At 30.2% G+C, this 21464-nt stretch overlaps 1 protein-coding gene across 1 annotated transcript; it reads right to left on the bottom strand.

Moving 5' to 3' along the window:
• Window positions 1–9171: 9171 nt before the first annotated feature.
• Window positions 9172–20353, bottom strand: LOC130940398 (clathrin heavy chain 1-like). Its single transcript, XM_057868523.1, has 30 exons — window positions 20230–20353; window positions 19799–20003; window positions 19449–19537; window positions 19257–19335; window positions 18969–19096; window positions 18204–18302; window positions 17975–18083; window positions 17445–17524; window positions 17128–17355; window positions 16971–17036; window positions 16592–16708; window positions 16219–16416; window positions 15672–15788; window positions 15439–15498; window positions 15114–15200; window positions 14627–14710; window positions 14386–14520; window positions 14239–14301; window positions 14055–14159; window positions 13840–13952; window positions 13484–13736; window positions 13233–13369; window positions 12861–13139; window positions 11683–12685; window positions 10968–11453; window positions 10676–10846; window positions 10388–10573; window positions 9972–10094; window positions 9780–9890; window positions 9172–9684 (listed from the first exon to the last, which is right to left on the bottom strand). The coding sequence occupies exons 1-30, from the start codon at window positions 20269–20271 to the stop codon at window positions 9583–9585; spliced, it is 5055 nt and encodes a 1684-aa protein (XP_057724506.1). The 5' UTR covers window positions 20272–20353; the 3' UTR covers window positions 9172–9582.
• Between the last annotated feature and the right edge of the window lie 1111 nt (window positions 20354–21464).

Raw genomic sequence — 21464 nt, 5'->3', positions numbered from 1 at the left:
CAACATTTGCATATGCCAAATTGAACAGTCGATAAAACCCCTAATTAAGGGGATAAAAATAAAAAATTGGAAAAGGGAATAATGGATAAATTAAAATTGGATTATTGTGTGTGGACATTAGTATATTACAACTATTGAGTGAAAGTATTTTGGCCATGAATTGGGGTCAGTGCTGCTTACTAACCCATCACTTCAAGTTGCAACTTGTCCCTATCATTGCAAACTGGATAATGAGTGTTATGAGTATTGTTTTTATAAATATTTTAAAATTAAAATACTTTTGATGGTATTTTGTGTTGTGTTGTGTTGTTTTTACTTACTACTTGTGTGTTGCTGTGTCTTGAAAACCACGGCATTCATTCTAATGAGAAGTTCATAGTACAGATGCATGGTTTTATTACTAATCATGGAACTGACAAAACACTCGTGTTTTCGTTTTCAAAAAATAAAAATAAAGATGCGTTAGGATGACCATTTTTTTTAGATGGTCACTCTTGAATGAGAGTGAAACCCACAGTCAAAATAAAAGTAAATAGTCAAAGTCATATAAAAAAATTTGATCTTTTAAAATTTGATTAAAAGACGAATTTGATTAAATTTTTTTTTAAAGATTAAATTAAAAAAAAGTGATCTTTTAGAGATTAATTTAATTATTTATTTTTTAAAATAAAATTTCAACAATATTAAATTATATTAAAATCAACTATGAATATAAAATATATATTAAAATATTAAATATATAAATATATAATAATTAATTTTTAATATGTATATAATATTTTTAATAAATTTTATGTTCTATTTTAAAATGATAAAAAGATGGGCTAAAACCGAGTTTATAAAAGATATGCCACACAAATATTTTTTAAGATGATGATCTACTGTTCAATAGTAACAATTACTATTTTAGAAGAGAAATGTTTAAAAATAGTTAGAAGTTTGTCAATATTTTTAGTTATTTTTTAATTTAATAATTTAATAATATATTTTTAATTTATATTTTTAAATATTAATAACTAACTAATAAATAAAAATAATAAATTCTGATAACCTTTTAAAATATTTCATTTTATAAATATTATAACTAAACAAGAAGATCGACTGTTAGAGAATTTATTAACTCGATATCAACATAAACTTACCAACCAATGACGTTGTAGCGTTTAACAAGCTAAGACTTGATAACCTTTGTGTCATTCTGTTATTGGTTATAAAGTGATCACTCGAACCTACCCAAGTGTGTAAATTTCTAGACTGTTTGAGAACTTTTTCAATATCGAATGATCCACAGGCTTAGGTTCTTAACTTCTTATTACTGGAAGATTCTACCAATTCTCCAAAAGTAAACTTAGCAGTCAATAAAAAGAAGCTAATCAAATATTTATCTGCCAGCTATTCAATTGGGTTCCCTATACCACTAGTAATAATAAAATATAATTAGGTTGCTCTCGAATACATTTTATGACTAAATTCAAACAAAAGGTGAAGTTCTAGATTATCTAGATCATTAAACCCTGTAATCATTATCTTATGAATTTATCAATATTCTTCATTTGTTTCCTTTTTTGAACTCTTTTTTTTTCCTTATTGAACTGTTCAGGTTCAGCACTTATTCTTGAATTTTGACATCTCATATAACCGCTTTTTTTAAAAGAAAACTAGTGTATGTTCCCGTGTCCTACACGGGATAATACATAAAATTATATAAATTTTTTTATTAAAATTTAAATAAAAAATATACATAGTAATTATTATTATAAATATTTTATAACTTAAAAATATTAAAAATAATTAATATTTATTTTAGTCAATTTAAATTTATTAAATGGTCATCTCATTTGTCTACTTAAGCAAGTATTTAGAGTTTGAATCTCGCCTTGTGTGTATCACAATCCATTAGTTAGCGACAAACCCTTAATAAATAGAGCATCAATATGTAGTGAATTAATTCTCGACTTGCCAAGTTAGGAAATCCATAAAAAAAATTGTATTTGTCTTTAAAATAGATTAATTTTTCATTAATAGAAATACTTATGAATTTTTGTTTTTGTTGAAATTTACTTGGAACAATTTTATTTATTGCTATCGTATTCATTCTTGAAATCAAAACAATATGATCAACATTATTACTTGTTAAAACTTTACATTTTATGAAATAATTTTTAAATTTTCAAATTCATAAACTTATGTCATTACAAAAGTTATTAGATCGATTAATATTTTTTTGTAATATGGTGTATTGAAACACCATCGTTGAGTATTAGTTAGTGTGAAAAAAAACCGATAACATCTTTTGTTATTCAATATATAATTTATTCTATTGAAAAATAAATTAATATGGTAATGAGGACTCAGGGGAGCGTGAGAAACCCACTTTCCATCCCTCATTCCTATTTAAAAAAATGTCCCCATTCTTTCTCCGTCATTGCAAGTTCCTGTTTAATTACTCCTTAGAGAACGTAGATCTCTTCGGGTATCTACGAATATTCTTTGAAAACTTTTAAAAAAATTAACACAAAAAGACATAATATAATAAATCATAAAATAATCAATTCAATATAATTCAACATAATTCATAACATATTCGTTATGAAAAATAACATTTCAAAAGGAGAAAACATAAAAAAATAATCCAACATAATAACATAACATAATTTTTTAGGACGATACTGAGCGACATAGTGACGGACTTGATGAGAGGTAGAGAAAGTGAGTTAGAGAGAGAGGGGATCAAGGCTAAGAATGAGTCTGAAAGAAAAAGAAAAAATTCGAATTGGAGGCAGAAATTAGGATTACTAAATTCAAGAAATGGATTTACATATATATAAATTAGGATAAATTAATAATTTTATATTCGCGTATATTTAATAAGTTTCATGGGGCGGGTACTTATGTCTGTTCCCCTATTAGGAGTGGCAAACGAAAAAGTCCGCCTTGTCTTGCCAAAAACCCGCCCCGCCTAGTAAAACGGTCCTGAATTTTCCCCCCGTCTGCCTAATGGTAGGCTGGCGGAATCTCCTTTTTTTATAAGCCATTAAATATTAAACAATATATATAATTTTACAACAATTTCAATAAATTTATAATTTCTAAAAATATAAAGAATTTATAATTTTTAAATTCACGCACATTAACGTCTTTATAATTATAAATATATAATAAATATAATTATAAATCAATTTTTTTGAAACTAAATAATAAAACCAGCATTGTCCAAAGCAAAACAAATATTATCCAAAATATAACTTAAAACTTCTTCAATTATCATCTTCATCATTTTGTAGATCAATAACATCATAGAAATTTGTAAAAAAATAGCTCTACCAAAATAAAAGCTTGACTCAGCGGAAAAGCCTGCCCCACCCCGCCGAAGCCCGCCAAATCCCGTGAATTAGGCGGTGCAGAGTAGGCGGGATTTTTAAGTTTGGTGGCCATAAATTTTCAGCCCAACCTGCATTTTTTGGCGGGTTATGCGACCAGCTCGACAGGTTTCGACCCGTTTGCCACCCCTAGTCCCCATTTATTTTCTCATGGCAGGTCGTGAGGATTTCAGGAGTCTCCATCTAGTTCCAAAACGCGAGTAATCCCTGCAAATACCCGTTTCGGCTGTTTTTGTAATCATCCTTATTGCTAGCATTCATTGGTTCGTGATCTGGAGCTATTCTAGCCACTCAATAAATTCATAAATAATCAAAGTTTAGGTTATATCATTTTTATAAAGTTACATGTATCCTTGTTATAACAATATTAATAAAAGATAAATGGATAAACACTAAACTATTGTTTGGATATAAGATAAAAAATAAGAGGAAAGAAAATGGAAAGAAAAGTATATTTTTTTTTGCGTGATGTTTAGATTAAAAAAAATGAATGAAAAGAAAATAGAGAAAAAAATTTCTTTTGCTTGAATGGAAGGAAAAGTAAGAAGAGAAAAAATTATAATAGAGAAAAATTATATTAATGGTTTTATATATTATATATAAATTATATTTCAAATGGTAACTCTGTATTTTTATCCATGTTTGCACTTTTGAATCAGTTTTCTTCGCAACTTTGAAGAGAAAAAATTTATGTGAGCTTCATATACACTTTTATGTTTTTTATTCAATTTTTTTGTTGAACCAAATAATGAAAAATTGATTTTTCCATCCATTTTCTTTCCCAGCATGTTATTTCTCTACAAATTCTTCTAATCTAAACAATGCATAAATATGTCACATTTTTTTTATATATATATAACAAAAACTAATATCACATATTAGGTTAATTTACGTTGATAAACCAAAGTCACCCTAAAATTACCTGAATCCCCTAAACTCAATAACGTTACCTAGTTGTCTCCATTTAAATCGAATTTAATGAATTCGAAGTAGGGTAATAAGTAATAAATCTAATTTATATTTAATAATTTACCTCTAACTTATGATAAAAATGTAAGATATGATACAAAAAAAAAAACTAAAGCGTCATAAATTTTTTACTAACAAAAAAATATTTTTTTTATTTTTTAGACACGTATCTATCTTTTTAAGTTATATATTTTGATTTATATAAATTAATGATAATTAAATGTACAAAAAATACTAATTAATAAAGGAATAAAATTTAAGATAAACATGTCCTGAATAAATTGAAATAAAATAAAGACTTTTAATTATGATCATTAATTATAATTACATATATTTACTTCAAGATTTATACTTCAAAAATACAGTATATTAATATTTTGTATTTTTATTTTTTAATTTTATACTATCACAAACATTAGTTACTCTCCAATAATGACAATACTTTTAAAAAAATAAACATAACTAAATTATCTTAAAATTATATAATAATTTTTAACATAACAAAAAAAATATACAATTACCTAAAATATAATAGAATAGATAAATTTAAATGCGTAATATTATTCTTATTAAAATTATCTAATTATATTTATGCAACTTAAACTTTTAGAGAAGATTATTAATGACATCTTATTGGTCAAAAAACTTATTAATGACTCTAGAGTCTAGATAACTTGATGTGAATTTTTTTACACTAACTTTAGATAAAAAAAATTAGTTCTGACATATAATTGAAAACTTAAAATACAATTAATAAAAGTTTTTTATCTATAATTATTAATGAGATATAATTTAGATATAATGAGAAATAAATCATATAAATAGAGATTTTGCATAATAGGTAGAGTTAAATTCAAGGATAACAATGTTTTTTAATTAATTTTTTTTATTTATTCAATTACAATAATATATATATATTTGTCTAACTTAATTTAATTTTCTCGTAGACAATTCCTAATATATTTTATATTCATCTACATTAAAAAAAAAAAGAAAGAAATGAAGGATATATAATCTTTAACACCGTGCTCTTTTAGGTATTTAGAAATTTGAAAAAAAAAAGTCTTGAAAAACCAAATAACCACCCAACTTTTCTTGCCCTCAATTCTTTGACCTCACTCCCAAGAACCCAGGAGAGTAGAATATTGCTTGACTTGCTTTCAAATGCAATAAAGAACATGCAACTTCCATCTTGTCGCCGTTATTCCACCTGTCCAGTTATTACTGCTGTCGTGTCTGTTCTGCCACCGTGTGCGTTGCTATGCGTCATCCAATTTAATGAATTTAATTAGAATAAACAATAAATTATTTATTTTATTTTAGATTTCATAAATGAAAAAACTACTTTACTGATATAATAAATTATAATTAACGTAGTCTAATTAATTAAGTAATATAAATTTTAATAAATTATATTAATATTTAAATATTCAATCAAATCAATTAGTTAATATAATTAAGTTATTGTAATAAATTGTATTTAATGAGTTAAAATAATTAAATCGAGAAACACTCTCTGGAGCATGCTACGTCAGCTCCATCATTAAGTGCGGAAACTCAATTTTTATATAATAGAATAAATAAATAGAAAAAATAAGTAAGTAAGTATTTGCATTATTATACTTCTTGTTCTACATGATTATTTAAGATATTTATTTTGTATGTTAAATAATATAAATAATATTTTGTATCTTATATTCATTAAATATTGATATTAAGATGAGAAAATTATGTAATAAATTTTATAAATAGTAATTATAAAAAATAAATAATTATTTATTATATATAATAATTTTTGGTATACATGGATCATGTATATATTAGGATATCTATTTTAATTATGTAAGTAATTATTGTTATTTTTAATTTTTTATTATATTAGTAAATAATATTTAAAACTAAAAGAAAAAAATAACTAAAAAATTTTCTTGATTTGAATTAAAACTCTCTTATAAATATAATAAAAATATAAGATGTGATATAGAAAAAAAGCTAAAGCGACATAAATTTTTGCTAAAAATAAAATATTTTTTTGTTCATTTTTTTTAGACACGTAACTATTTTATTTAAGGTATAAATTTCAGTTGATATTTTACCAAAAAAAGGCAATCAATACAAAAATAAAACTTAAATAAGGCAAATATGTTCTAAAAAAATTAGAAGAAAATAAAAACTCCAATTATAACCATTAATCATAATCATATATATTTATTTTAAAAGTTATACTTCGAAAATTCAGAATATTAATATTTTTTATTTTTTTAATTTTAAACTATTATAAATATTCGTTGTTCTCTAATAATAGTAATCCTTTAAAAGAATAAACATAATTAAATAATTTTAAAAATATATAATGATTTATAAAATAACAAAAAATGTACAATTACCTTAAATATATTATTTTGTGTAGCAATTAAAATTTAATTGTCAATATAAAAATATATAATATCCAATCATAAACAAATAAGTATTTAATCAAAGAATTTAATATTATATAATATAAAAAATAAATTAAAATTTGAGCTTAATCATAGTAAACGCTCAAGTTTAAATTTTTATAAATCAAAATTTATCATTTTTTTCTCGAAGTAACTTATACGATGAAAAATTTCTAACGCATTATTGATACTCAAATAATAGAAATAATATATTAATAAATAAAAAATATTATTAAAAGTTAAATATACAGATAAAAAATTATAACATGCAAAAATATCTCTAAAATTTATTACATAAATATTAAAAGTCATGTATTTATATAAATTAAATTATATTAAATTGTAAGATATTTAGATATTTAATTAAATTTAAAAAAAATAATATGCCAATTCAAATAATTTAGATTGAAGATAAAAAAATATATAATCAAATTATATCATATAACATAACATTTCTATAAGTTTCTTTTATAAGAGATTTAATACAAAAATATTTATCATCATCTGTTTAACGTAACAATTTATATTTAGGTGAATTGTTCCAAAAAAAATACCTTTTTCGAATTATTTATTGTTAATACCAGATCAATTTCATAACATTCAATAATAACATAAATGATTATATTTGAACCACAGAGTTAACCTAAAATAAAATATAGAAATTGATGAGAACAAAATATTAAGACAAAAAATGATTAGAAGCGTAAAAATGGAAAAAAAATATCAAATTTAAATAATGTCAAAAAGAATCTAATATATAAATATGTGAATTGTAAAAATAGAGGGATACATATATAAAGAAGAATAGCATGCATGCATAAACGTTTTTTCACTATATCATAATTTGCTCCAGCTATATGATGAATTCAGTGGCAGTCGACAGCTCCAAAAGTTTGCATCGGTGCACCTCGAACACATGACCTGATTTTTTAAGCTGCAAGTATGCTGAGTACATTGCCGTCCAATTTCATCAGCAACGGTAATGCCTACATTGAGACATTTTTAAGTTATAAACAAACAATCAACGAAACACTATTCATCCATACCTTTTCATTTATCCATAAAAGAAATTTTATATAAAGAAAAAAAAGAAAAAAAGAAGAGTTAAAATAGCAAGAGCGATACAAATGATGATTCTTATTATTTTGTTTGGCCGTCTATATATAGAAGACCAGAAAATTATCATTATCTAACAAAATTAATTTGTATTTATTGCATTTAATTTGAATAAGCAAGAAATTATCATATTTTAGTTTAGTATTTAATTCACATTATTTGAATTTGACTTAATACATATAATTTAATTTGATTTAATTATTAGTTAAAAATATCTCAATTACTTATTTTATTTATAGATTTATTATTTTAATTATTAATAATTTAATCAAATCAATTAATTAATATATATAATTTATACCTAATTTGATTTAATAAATTAAAAAATACTACCAGAATATTAAAAGAAATAAATTAGGAAATACTATTAAAACAAATTGATGTAAATTATAATTATTATGTAATATTTAAATATCTAATCAAATCAATTAGTTGATATAATTAATCTCATAATAAATTGTATTTATTGAGTTAAAAGAAATAAATCGAAAAACACTCTCATAATCATGCTACGTCAGCTCTATCATTAAGTGTAGAAATCTAGTTTTTATATAATAGAATAGAATAGACGTTAATTCATATATAGTATATAAATAAATTTAATTAGAATAAATAACAATTTATTTATTTTATTTTATACTTTATAAATGAAAAGACTAATTCACTAATATAACGAATTATAATTAATGTAGTATAATTCATTAAGTAATATAAATTATAACAAATTATATTTAGAAAAGAAATATTTAAATATCTAATCAAATCAATTAGTTGATATAATTAATTCAGTGCAATAAATTATATTGAATGAGTTAAAACAATTAAATCGGGTAATACTCTCCGAAGCATGCCACATCAACTTCATCATTAAGTGCAGACATCCGATTTTTATATAATAGAATAGATAAAATATACGACTCTTATAGTCAATTGTATTCGAGTCAATTTGTTAATTCTGAAAATAAAAGTAATGTGACAATTTATAATTGATAACTTCCAAAACATTACCAAATAATTTTTCCATTTACATTTGGAGGCAACTTTCATAGGAAAAATCGTCATTCTAAGTAAATGCAAATTGTTAGTTGACTTTGATGGTTGTAGAATATAAAATAAACTTCAATTTCCCCTCAAATAACATAAAGATAGTTACTGAGAATGTGTTGGCTTTGAAAAAGTAAGAATTAACAAATAGATAATATAATAAAATAACCAAACTTATCTGGAAAAAGGCAAGAGAGAAACTAAATTGAATAGTGGATGAAAGTTTTATATACCAAGATAAAGAACAAAATTTGGGGGTTCCTAATGAGAGTACTTACATGACTTCACAACTAAGAAAACAATGAATAGTGAAAAAGAATCACCTATACATGCGGCAACCAAATATCAATTTGACCAACTCTTGCCATAGGATTGATAATACTACCCAATCTATAAAGAGAATAAAGATTAAAAGAAATTAAATTAGAACCTAAAAAGAATTTCAATGCAAAAGCGCCGCAAAATCACTGAAAGGTCTGTGAGCTAAGAAGGCAGACGCCTCGATCCGCCGCATTAAATCCGTTAAATATGAAACTCATCTTCATTGCATGGCAAAATTGTCTGCTGTCCTCGGTCTAGAGATCAGTAATGACCACCCATTGGGGGCATGCCAAAAGGAGGCATTGGCGGCATCCCTATTCCACCCATAGGTGGTGGCGGAGGGGGACCATACCGCCGCCCATTCCTGGCATTGGTGGTGCAGGCAATGCAAGTGGTAGCAATTGGGCATACATATTCTGGAGAACATTCAAAATGTTGCATTAATTAATAGACAAACCAAAAAGAAAAATGTAGTTCTTATTATAGAAGGAACTGAAAAGGGAAAAAGTACCTGCTGAGCAATGACCTCCTTCTCTTCCTTCTCTTTGGCTTTCTCCTCATTTTGCGCTTCAATTCTTTCCTTGATAAGTTCATCAACCTTCCCGGTATACTCTCGAATAAACTATATTTTGTGGACAAAAGAAAATGTTTATTAACACAATGCCAAAAGAAATATATGAAAGAAATCGCACTAAAAATATACCTGTAAGAGAAATGGGAAAGCAAAATCAATGATGCCATTCATCCAAGCTAACTCGAGAGCAACATCAGGCCGTATTACGTCATAACAGACAAAGAGACAAGATGCAAAGCACTCTTTCTTCCCCTGCAATGGTACAAGGCAAAGAGAAGACAATGAGTATCATTCAGCAATGAGAACCAAAACAACATCCAAATTTTCCCACACAAGGTAAAGTCACATAAGGTCAAACAATGACAGTAAACTAAGTCGTCGGATAAACAACTAAAATATATTTTTATTGATCTTATCCACATAATATAAACAACATTCCTTTGTTAAAAATTAAGAAGAAAGACGGGCAGGAAGCAAGTTGTAGAAGGAAAGAATGCTACTTAGATTGAAGTTCACACTGTACAATATCGATACCAAATGCATACCTGCTCGATAAAGTAAACAAGCAAATCCTCTGAAAGTTCGCGGTCACCAGATTGAGAGCAAGTTTCCATGCAGTCCTTGTAAAGATTGTCTTTCTTTGACAAAGCAATGGACTGCTTCCATCTTCCTGCTTTCTTGTAAATATAAGCAGCTACACGCCTCATCTCAAGAAGCTCATGTTTTTCAATCTGCTCACATAAATCATCGAAGTTAATCAATATAATCATTTAAAGTTTTCAAGAGTTATTTAAGATAAAGATCCGAATACAACAAAGATAGGGGAGGTTCACCTTCTGTGCAAGACCAATCTGATCGAAGTTGTCATGCAGGTCAATAGATTCACGAAGTCTATCATAGTCCTCCTCCTCAACATAAATTTCATTCAAAGCTTCATTAACAGCTGAGACATTGTTACTTTGAACTGCAACCATGTATGGCTTAACTAATCGGATGTGACCGGCCTGAAAATGAGAAAATTCAAGCAATATTACTTCATAAAAATATTTGCAACCTATCATTTACCTTATCAAATAAGAATTTAGAACTGCCGGCATTAAGGTAATAGAGGACAAGATATAAAACCTTGCGCATTATATCTACTACACGGGTATGGTCCACACGAAGAGCAATGACATTAAGAAGATCATTTATAATTTCAGGATGTTCTTGCAAGTAGAAGTGAACAGCCTTGTAGTAGAGCTCCACACTTGCAACTTTCACTATTATGTCCTTGAATTGCATGTGGTCCCATGCTTCTGGAGAGTGATTCATTACAGTGGTTGCAGCATTATCAAATTCGTCATACTGGATGTATAGATAGGTAAGTTCCTTCCAATGTTGCTGTTCGTCACAAGCACGAATGAGCTTGGGAATGTTAAGGCGAGTTGAGAACAACTTAATGTGCTCCATTAACTTCTCAGAACGATATCTTGCATAAAGAACTCCCAACTCAGTAAAGATGCCCATATGTGCACGCTCCAATCCTAACCCACTCTCCATCAGAGAAATGAGTTCATTGAAGCAGCCTCTGTTCTGATAATACTCACTAACCTCTTCCAAATCATCGACCTTCATGATAATAAATATTGATAAGTATTATATGTCATAACAAAACCAATAACAGCTGATTAGCTATTATGGAGCAAATCTTCATACTGAATTTATTTTTGTGATAGGTTGTGTTTGTGTGTGAGGAAGGGATTATCAAGATAAACGGAATACACAATTATTCTAGATGAGTGTCCACCTAATCACCAAAAAATCAAGAAGACATAGATAAGGAATGAGAAGCGTCCACCTGAATGATGACATTGAGGCCACAAATTTGAGCTAAACGGAATTCTTCATTATCAACACAGGCAAAACAAACTTCCTTCCATGTCTTTGCACTGTTTGCTTTCCTGGCAGCATCGACAGCCCCTTGGAATTGTTTGAGCCTCACTAATGTCACTGCTAACTTAGCCCAGTTAGAAATGAAAGCAAATATAATTTTTGCAGCCTCATATAGAGCCTCGTCAAACAAGCGGTCTCCAACATGGGGTAAATTAGCAACATTCGGCATGAGTATAAACTCTTCGATTTCTCCAAGTGCCTCGATCTTAGCATATGCATAAATGAGCTCACCATCCACCTTGGGCTCCTTAGTCTTCTGCCTAACCATATAAAGGTACTTCACCAGGTCATGGTATACTTCTGCATCTTCGGCAGCCTTTATAACCTCCAAGAAGTGAGTGGCATCTTCTGCTCGGATGAATGATTCTATTGCATCACTTACTAAACCTTCTCTAAGTTGCGCCTTAGCAACTTGGCTCCATACAGAATCTTCTTCAACTCGGTATGCAAACTCCACAGCTCGATCAATGGCACGAAGGTTATCTAGCAGGACATTAACAGCCTGAACATTCAAATTAAATTTCTTGAAAATGGAAAAAGCTTCTTCATACAGTTGTGCCTCCACTGCCAACTCTCCAACAGCAGGGCCATCAAAGTTATCCAACCTATTTATGTAATCCATAACTCTTGAAGGATCTGCCTTGATTGCAGTAAGAATCAACAGGTTTTGTAGGTTAAAGTTTCCGCTGAAGGCAGAATTTTGTAGCACAATCTTTTCAAGAAGCTCGATCAATTCATGGGGAAGATCGGCAGTCATAAAAGCTTTCACTGCAGCTGAAACTTGCTCAGGACTCTGGCTTTCAGGCAAAGCAGTGGACACCACTTGATCGATCAACAGCCTTCTAAACTCATTCTCAGGATTGAGAACCTTATCCCACAGGTCACCATCCATCCGCTCCACGACATATCTGACATGATCACATCGAGAAATAACATGAACAACACATAGTAACATTTTGAAATCTATGGAGCTACCTGAACATAGTGGTTCATGGCTTGATTGTTAATTATAATTGTGCTAGAGTAGTATGATGAAATACAGGCCCTAATCACATTCCCTGCAGTGAAGGACACTATACACACCTGGCTTGGAGTTTGAACAAGGAATTTTTATTGGTAACATTGACAAGCTCATCGTCACACTGCCCTCTTCGGTAAGCAACAACAGCAAGTGTAGGATCCCGTTTCTCACAATATTTGCCAACAACACGAGAATCATAATATGGATTGGTTGTGAGAAAATGCTCAGGATTGTTATTGCTGTCAATGATGATTTTACCCAGGGCATTATGCACATGTACATCCTGGCTTCCCTCACTTACAAGATGCTCCAAGAACTGAGTGAGCAAGCGGACACGATTCCTGCACATAGAAAGTGCAATGACAAAACAAATTTATATATATATATATATATATATATATATAGAACATGTGACTGAGGAAAAATCATCGCACCTCTTTTCACATTCTTCAACCAAAGGCTCCACTGGAAGGAGGGAACGAACTGAAAGTATCAAACCTTTGATAAAATCCTCAGGGCATTCATCATCTAGCAACTGTCCTACAACTAGATGAGCATTTCCTGGATTGACCTATAAGCAAGAAGTTTAATGTTAGTTTTAGATTTAAGATCACAATAGAAAGATTGAAACACACACCTGTACCAAAAAACATAAAATTAAATACAACCCTCACAAAATATTTACCTTCTGGACATATCCTTCAATATAGCGAAGCATGTTGTTGGTATAGAGATAGTGAGTGAGATCCGGAACAAAATTAAAACGATCACACACATTGATCAATGGCCGTGCATCTGGAAGTTTGGCCTCCATCAGAAAATTCTTTGTCTTCTCGGCATCATAAAAATTGGATTCCCGAGTCACACGCTCTACCTCCTTTAGTTGTCCAGTTTTAGCAGCTGCTTCAATGTACTTGAAGTGGATTTCAGGATCCTCACTGTACAAGATAGAATCGAAAGGCCAAATTATAAAAACAAGAAAAATGAAAGGTAGGATGTCTACAGTATTCATGTTCATGTTTATTCTCCATTAAGAAATACCTTGAGCTCAAATATGAACCCAAAAAAAAGTACAGTCCTTCATAGGACTTGAATTGCTCAAAGAGTTTAATGCATGCATCAACTCCCAACTGCTCAGAATATTCCTTAGCAGTCTGCGAATAAAAAATAGCAACTTATATAAAAAGTTCAAAGCACAAATAATTTAAATAAGAAAAAGTACCATGCGAACAGCATACAAAACCTCAATATAGTACCTGCACAATTATTTGAAGATTTCCACGAAGGTTGACCAGTAGAAGATCTTTCATACACTCTAGTGCCCACTCTCGAGAAAGGGTTCCGAAGAACTCAACTAGAGCCTAGAAAATCACTACATAGTAAGATATATAATAACAATTTTATGATAGGTGCACTATCTTGAGCACTTGAAATTCAAACCTGTGGTTCAATGGCATGTGTATTCACAATGACACGTTTAATGTCTGGCAACTCAGTGTAATGCTGCACAACAGATAGACAAGACGATTTAAAAAATTATCCTCATCGAAAATTACTGTCATTCATTGAATTATAGAAACCAAGAACCTGAAGTGCCCGTATGAAAAGGCCCGCCTTTTCACATAGTTGACCAACACGTGGGCGATCGTAATGACTAAACATGCCATTGGCCAATATAGCATCAGCAACATTTGGAAAGGTCACTAGATTAATTTCCAGCACCTGAAAATATTAATTGAAATTTTCTCAAAATGAAAAAACTAAAAATGAAACTATATAATGCCAACAACTACTTTGATAGATATTACAGCAAAGAATATAACAATACCTTCGTCTGAAGATGTCCCTGTTCAGGTAGGTTTGGCTTAAGCACATCCAACAAAAAGGCAGTTGCCTCCCGTATCAAATTCCTCTAAAAGCAATACAAGAAACATAAATGCAACAGTAAGGATCACAGTTTACAGCATATTAGTAACAAAGATCACGGAGTGATTGGTTTCAGTTCAACAAATAATAGTTATTTAGTCTCAAAATTTATGGGAAACATCACAAATATCTTTGCCTATTTTTTAAAACCATTACCAAAGCAAGTATTTCAAGAAAGATGGCCCATATATGTATTTCAAAAACAAACCAGAACAGGGTCAAGTAATACTGGTTTTAAAAAGGACAAAAAAAAATGGAAAGAGAGAGAGAGAGAGAGGGTGGGGGGGATTTATAATGCTTCAACATCTTCATTAGGTCTAATTTAAAAACAAACGGAGCAGAATGAGCCCAACATCATTTGACCAAAGCAGGATATAAACTATATAAACCTGAAGAAAGAGATCAGTTATTGTATTGTAGTCTATTGGGCAACCTCCCTCCATTTGAGACATCATCAAAGCGAAGTTTACAGCACCCTGCAGTCAAACACATTTTAAATATATATGAATTAAAAGGGACGGTAGACCAGCATACTGCAGTAACATAAAGACCATAAGAAATACAGAACCATTTCCATGCTTGGCATTCATACTGTTTTAAGCGAGTTACTCTACTCTACTATGAAAGCCGAAACTAGTGCAGCACTGAAGTGAAATATCACATAAAAGGTAAGGCACAATCATTTCTAATCCTAGTTCTGATCAAAGCATTTACCTGAGGGTCTGACCGCAAAATTGTTTGCAGAAGGAACATATAATCCGGTCTGTATCCAACCTTCAGAAAATAAAAGCAGAAAAGTACATCAACATTTATTTACTATATAACAGAAATATAACTAAACAAAATAATAAATGAGACCCCCTCCCCCCTTCTCTTCTCCCCATAATATAATATAACTCAGTAGCACTATTTTCATGACTTCATAAACCATAAAACAAAATGGTTACCTGCTTTGAGTATATCAAAATCTTGTCAAATTCTCTCCTCTCTGCAAAAGCAGCAACAACTTTTGGAGTGGCTCTAGCTTTGATATATATTTTCAACGCAAGATCATTATCCACTGTCTGCATTACTCACAAGATTATTAGAGAGACAAAGGAAGGAGATATACGGCAAAAAAATGAATAATTATTGAGTTCACTTCAAGAGCAATTGGAAACTGAAGAATAACAAATAAATGTGTTTGCTAGGGCACATGCAGGTGTGTACTTTCGCATGCTTCATTTTATAGCTTATGCAAAGGAATAAAGGTCACATGGGTTTCAAAAGATTTTTTGTTAACAAGCTCATCTAAAAAGGCTAGCAGTATATGAACTTAATAATATGAGAAACCTGGAAGTAAAATAAACCAATAACAAGAAAGTGAGTGAAATAATCAAGCCATTGTAGTTTCTCTTATGAGTGTTCTATCATTTCAATTATAAAATTGAGAACTACTTTTTGTTACTACATAATTATGAGTTTATGAGTGGATTAGAAATTTTAGGTCAGGACCTTCACAAGGTCACCAAGCTCCTCACTGCATTCAAGCTTGTCCTCTGCTAGCCAATTTTCCAAAAGGTTCTTTTTGTTCTGATTTACCACAAGTCGTGACAATTCCAATGACTCAAAAGAATTGAGTTTTCCTCTGGTTAACAGAGTACCAAAGTACTGCAGCAATGGTGGTGTTTGTCCAGCTTGAACAGGTACACTCTGAAAAAATTTAACAATGCAAAATCAAGTTGTTGATATTAAAAGCATATTAGGTTCCCATCTCATGTGTCACAGTCTTATTAAGCATGCCAACAACTAAATGCTGCAGTTAGCAATAACATGAAAAAGAAGTATCAGCTGATCCACAATCATGTGATTTAACACAAAAGTATACCTGAAATTTAGAAACAGTGTCACGAGTTCGAAGTATTCCCTGTGGAGATTCTGCAGCAAGCTCGGCAGCTTCCTTATACTTTGTCTGAGCAAATAATTCTTGAAACCGCTTAATAACCTGGAAAAAATTAAAAACAGGAAAATAACAATCACTGATCAATGAAACAAATAAAAGAAATGAAAAAAGAAAAAAGAAAAGGCAGTGATTCCCTCAAAGCAAATCATTTAGGAAGAAAAGAAATGGCAGGAAATTGGAACAAGAAAAAGAAAATTTCTAGTCAAACAATCATTGAACCCAATAAAGTCAGCCAGTTTTGAAATTTATGGAATTTGACAACATTGATAACAGCACAAAACTAAACAATTGCAGCTCATGTTACCAATTCTTCTGCACCAGGAAGGTTTCCTCTTTTAGCGAGATTCACAGCAAGTTCCAAATTGTTTAACTGCAAAAGTTTGAAAGAAACATTTAAGAGTAAGTTTTAAAGAAACATTTATTGTTCCGTTTGGCCAAAAGAACATGCCATCATACATTACCTGGCCACTAACAAAAGGAACAATGGCTGCCTCATTCACAGTAGCAAGCAACACCTGGCCACGTCTATTAATGGCATAGAAACCCCCTACTGATGATGCTTCGCTGGTCAAAAATATAGGATCAGGACTGATCCTGTTTCTATAAATTGCAGTTGCAGTCTCCAGATCATAGACAAATAAAAGCCCAAGCTTTGTGATAACATATATCAATCCATACTTATTTGAAATCTGTATGAAAAGAACATATGAAATAACTAAATTGATGACTATGTAGGATAGAGAATATTAATTTATAATTAAAGTCCACATCTTTGTACCTGCATTGACACAGGAAAGTCATCTGCAAAGTCTGGGGGAAAGAACAAATCTGCTTGTTTCTTGGTAAATGATGGTTTTCCTATAATAAAGCATTCAAAAATAAACCAGATGCATCAGGAATTATGACTTGTCAACGAAACATAAGAAATTACTGTAGAATATCTCAGAATGAATTCCGAACAGTTACACATGCATAAAGCATCAAGATAAAAGAATAAACCAATTATAAATTAGACAAAAATTCAGAAGCTAAATTGCATACTGAACAGGAAAAATAATATAACATTAGTAACAGATACTCGATCATAGTTCTGAATAATATATTCGTTTTCGCAGTTCATAATTATCTATGTTATCAATGACGATTTCAACCTTCTACAATTTTACATCGCATGATCTATCTTTTAATAATCAGCCAACTTGATGCTGTGAAAGATGAAGCTGCTTCGACGAAACCTTTATAAAGAAAGACTAAGTTTTTATTTTTTCATATCAGTGAATGGTGGTAATAGATAGTCCACGGTTATACCTGGCTGTGCACCAAGTTCAATGACATGCATCTTAGATGTAACCTGTCCAGCATTGACACTTTTTGAAGCAAAACATATAAGAATAGAATCCTTGTCATTCCCAGGGACCTACATGCACACGCGGCAAAATATCAACAGCATTGAATTAGCAGCAATACAAAGGCACACACACTCATTTTCTGTATAAAATTATAAATTATAAATAATTAACAAGGGAGGCAAAATTACTCGAGTTGTAGCAAATGAGGCAGCATGTGCTTCAAGAGCCTGACTGCGGCGCTGATCCACAGAGAAGAGCTGCATGTTTCCTTTTACTAGTTGGGGTTTCTGCATGTAACCAATGAACAAAATGTAACGTAATAAATTATAAATAAATAATCTCATAAGGTTTGATGATGGGGAAATCTGAGTCACAAAAAATAAATGCAATCTTCACTTGAATATAAGTAGACGATTAATTATTTTATAAAAGAAATCTTTGTTAATAAGGTGCAAGAAGTAGTTTAGACAGAAAACACAATTCATTGATTAAAAAGGGAACTAAAGAAAAAAGTTGATGACGTAATGTAGAGATTGAATATTAAATACAAGGTAAAGCAAAAAAATAACCAAAATAAAAACCTCAAGAATACACATAGACACACATATCATAATCTTGACTGTGTGTAAAAGCTACCAACTACAATCTCATATGAACGAAAAGACATCCAAAAGGCATAATGTGGTGAGAGAGGAATATAGAGATTTTTAAACCACTTAATAGTTTTCAAAACAAGCTAATCCAGGCAGAAGAATAAAAAAAAGCAACTTATAGTTATCCTACATTTCAAGAGATCATGAAAATATTGTCAGAAATCAAAACTAACCCATAGTTGTTGAAGTTATTTATCCTATTAGAGAGCTTACGCACAAGGATCTTATTAGGAGGAATTGATAATACCTCAAAACTCAAAAGCAATGGCTGAAAATTGATAAAGAAGAGAAATAACATACTTCGGGTGAACCAGGAGCAATGCCAATCAAAACCAACCACTTTTCACTAGGATCACAACGGTAATTGATAATCTGGTTATTTGACAAATTAGCTGTTCGGTCAAACATCTTCACTGGTTCACTATCACCTAATATATGAGAAATGTTAGATTAGAAAACAAAAGAAGTTCCTGTACATAGTCTGAACTTAGAATACAAGATGTCCAACTGTCAAATTTATAAAGAATTACACGGAAATGGGCGGGCAATAGAACTGTATGTTTAGTCATGGAAGACAATAAAACATACCTTCAATTGACCAATGATACACTGATGTTTGAGTAACAATTCCTATCATCTTTGGAGTTATCCACTTCCAGAAGACAACCTAAAAGAAATGAAATGCACAACAATTAGCAATAGCAATCACGTAACAACACAACACATTACCTACCAATAAGACTTTTACATCTAAATCTAAATGATTTACAAATATCACACCTGCTCAGTCATCTGATGCGATTTCATCTTTGCTTTCATTTCAATGTTAAACACTTGCAAGTGATCTTGAGTGGTCCCCGGAACTTGAGCTGTACATAGAACATCGGAATTCAGTAACACCAATATAGGTGATACATCCACAGTGTAGCTGTCCAGAATCTAAATTATTCACTACCACATACGACATGAATCACAACGCTCAGCATCATCATAAAATGTGCATGCAAATGAATTACAGATTCAGACATTACTATCACTTTAACATTTCCAATACAACAGAATGTTAATAAAAACAAATAACAGCTTCCAACTATTCCTGTGAATAAATAAAATAACACAATGAATGCTACCTTTAAGAGCAAGAATTCTGGAATTGGGATTCATCAAAGCAGAATCAGCAGTAATAGGCCGTCTCAAAGGTTGCATAGGCATGTTCATATCAATGATAACAACACTGTTCTGAGGTGCAGTTTCCCTGACACATATATACTTATCCGATTCCATCGTAACATGAGTGAATGTAATGAATTGTGGATTGACTCCAACGCTTCCCAGCTTCAAAACAAACACCACATTGCAAATCAGAAACACGGAAACCATTAAAAAAGGAATACAATTCCGTAATGGTGTCACTATGACGGAATTGTAACTATGCTGTGTGGCATTGTGATCCAATCATAAAAACAAAAATAGAAACATAGAAACACAAACGAATTTTACGAAATGGAAAGAAAGTATTGATCTTTGGAATATGAAATGAGAACGAGAATATGATACTAACCGTTAAAGTCTCTTTCATGGAGATAGGGGCGTTAGCAGCCATGGTTGGGGAACCAGAGCTTCAGAGAGAGGGGAATGTGGAGTGAGAGAATGTTGAAGAGCGTTTTGTTTTGTTACGCTGCAAATGTGAGATCTGAAGCAGCGCAAATTCAGTGAAAGAAAGAGAGGAAAAGAGAGAAGAGAAGAGAAGAGAAGAGAAGAGAAGGAGCAAGTGTATGTGTGTGTAAGAGAGAGAAGACATGAACAGAGCAGAAGAACACGGGAGGGTAAACTGGGAAATTTACATCAGACCCAGCCCAGCTTTAGCCCAGTAAGTGATTTGGGCCTATTAAATAAAGGTTTAGGCCCAATAGCATATGGGCTGAGGCCTAATAAAAAATTACATTTGTCAAAAAAACATTACCTCGTTATTTTTTGTTTAAACAGGATTTTATTCTTTTATAAGAAATGTTAGGGCCAATATTTTTAATAAAAAATTGAAATTAATTAGTGTTGGCTTCAATAAAAAACAAATCAAAGAGAAAATGTTTCATCTAATACTTTTCCTCTAAAATTATGCCCTTTTTTTTTTCCTTTTGGCCTCAATGTTTTTCTTTTGATGTCCTTTTAAAACTTAAATATTTAGTTTTAGTTACTTGGTTACTATCATTAATAAAAGCTAACGTAAATAAATAATAGATTATATTTGAATCTTCTAAAGTTTGAATTTCACTTTAAAGAGTAAATTGTGATCTTCTATTTTTAAATAATTTTTCTTTCATATTTATTTTTGGTCTCACCTATAAAATTAATAGTGAAAGATCACACTTTATTTTTTAAAGTGAAATTCAAATTTTAGAGAATTCAAATCTTAATAGATTATATGTTGATAGTATGACAAATTAAATATAATTACTACGTTTGAATAATTTGGTAAAATAATTTAGTTCGTTAATCAAAAGCGAAACCAAAACTAAAAAAATCTACAAATTTTGTTAAGATTAAAATCTCTCTTCTTCTTTTATAGTACCATAATAGTATCTTCATCTTCGAACATCTAATATAAGAGATTTGGCATGTAGATTACTTGTAGAGAGTGGAAAAACCCATTAAATGTGTTTAAACGACAATCACCAATGTATATATTCTAACCAACTGGTGGATTGGTCATAGCTCCAACTGCACAATAAATTTTATGGAATTATATAGTTATTAAAGATACTTCGCACCGACCAAAACTTCAAAATGAAAAAAGAA

The sequence above is a fragment of the Arachis stenosperma genome, chromosome 7 (genome assembly GCF_014773155.1).
Source record: "Arachis stenosperma cultivar V10309 chromosome 7, arast.V10309.gnm1.PFL2, whole genome shotgun sequence".
NCBI lineage: Eukaryota > Viridiplantae > Streptophyta > Magnoliopsida > Fabales > Fabaceae > Arachis > Arachis stenosperma.
Note: the sequence above shows the minus strand (reverse complement) of the source record. Positions and strands in the feature narration are given on the sequence as shown.

Bases quoted from the DNA above. Each gene is read 5' to 3' on its own strand.
- LOC130940398 (XM_057868523.1), bottom strand. From the start codon at position 20,271: ATGGCTGCTAACGCCCCTATCTCCATGAAAGAGACTTTAACG. The intron at 17,037-17,127 runs GTAATGTATGAT...AAACTTTTGCAG, and splicing joins TTCCTTTTGTTAGTGGCCAG to TTAAACAATTTGGAACTTGC. The intron at 16,709-16,970 runs GTAACATGAGCT...AATTTTTTCCAG, and splicing joins TTCCTGGTGCAGAAGAATTG to GTTATTAAGCGGTTTCAAGA.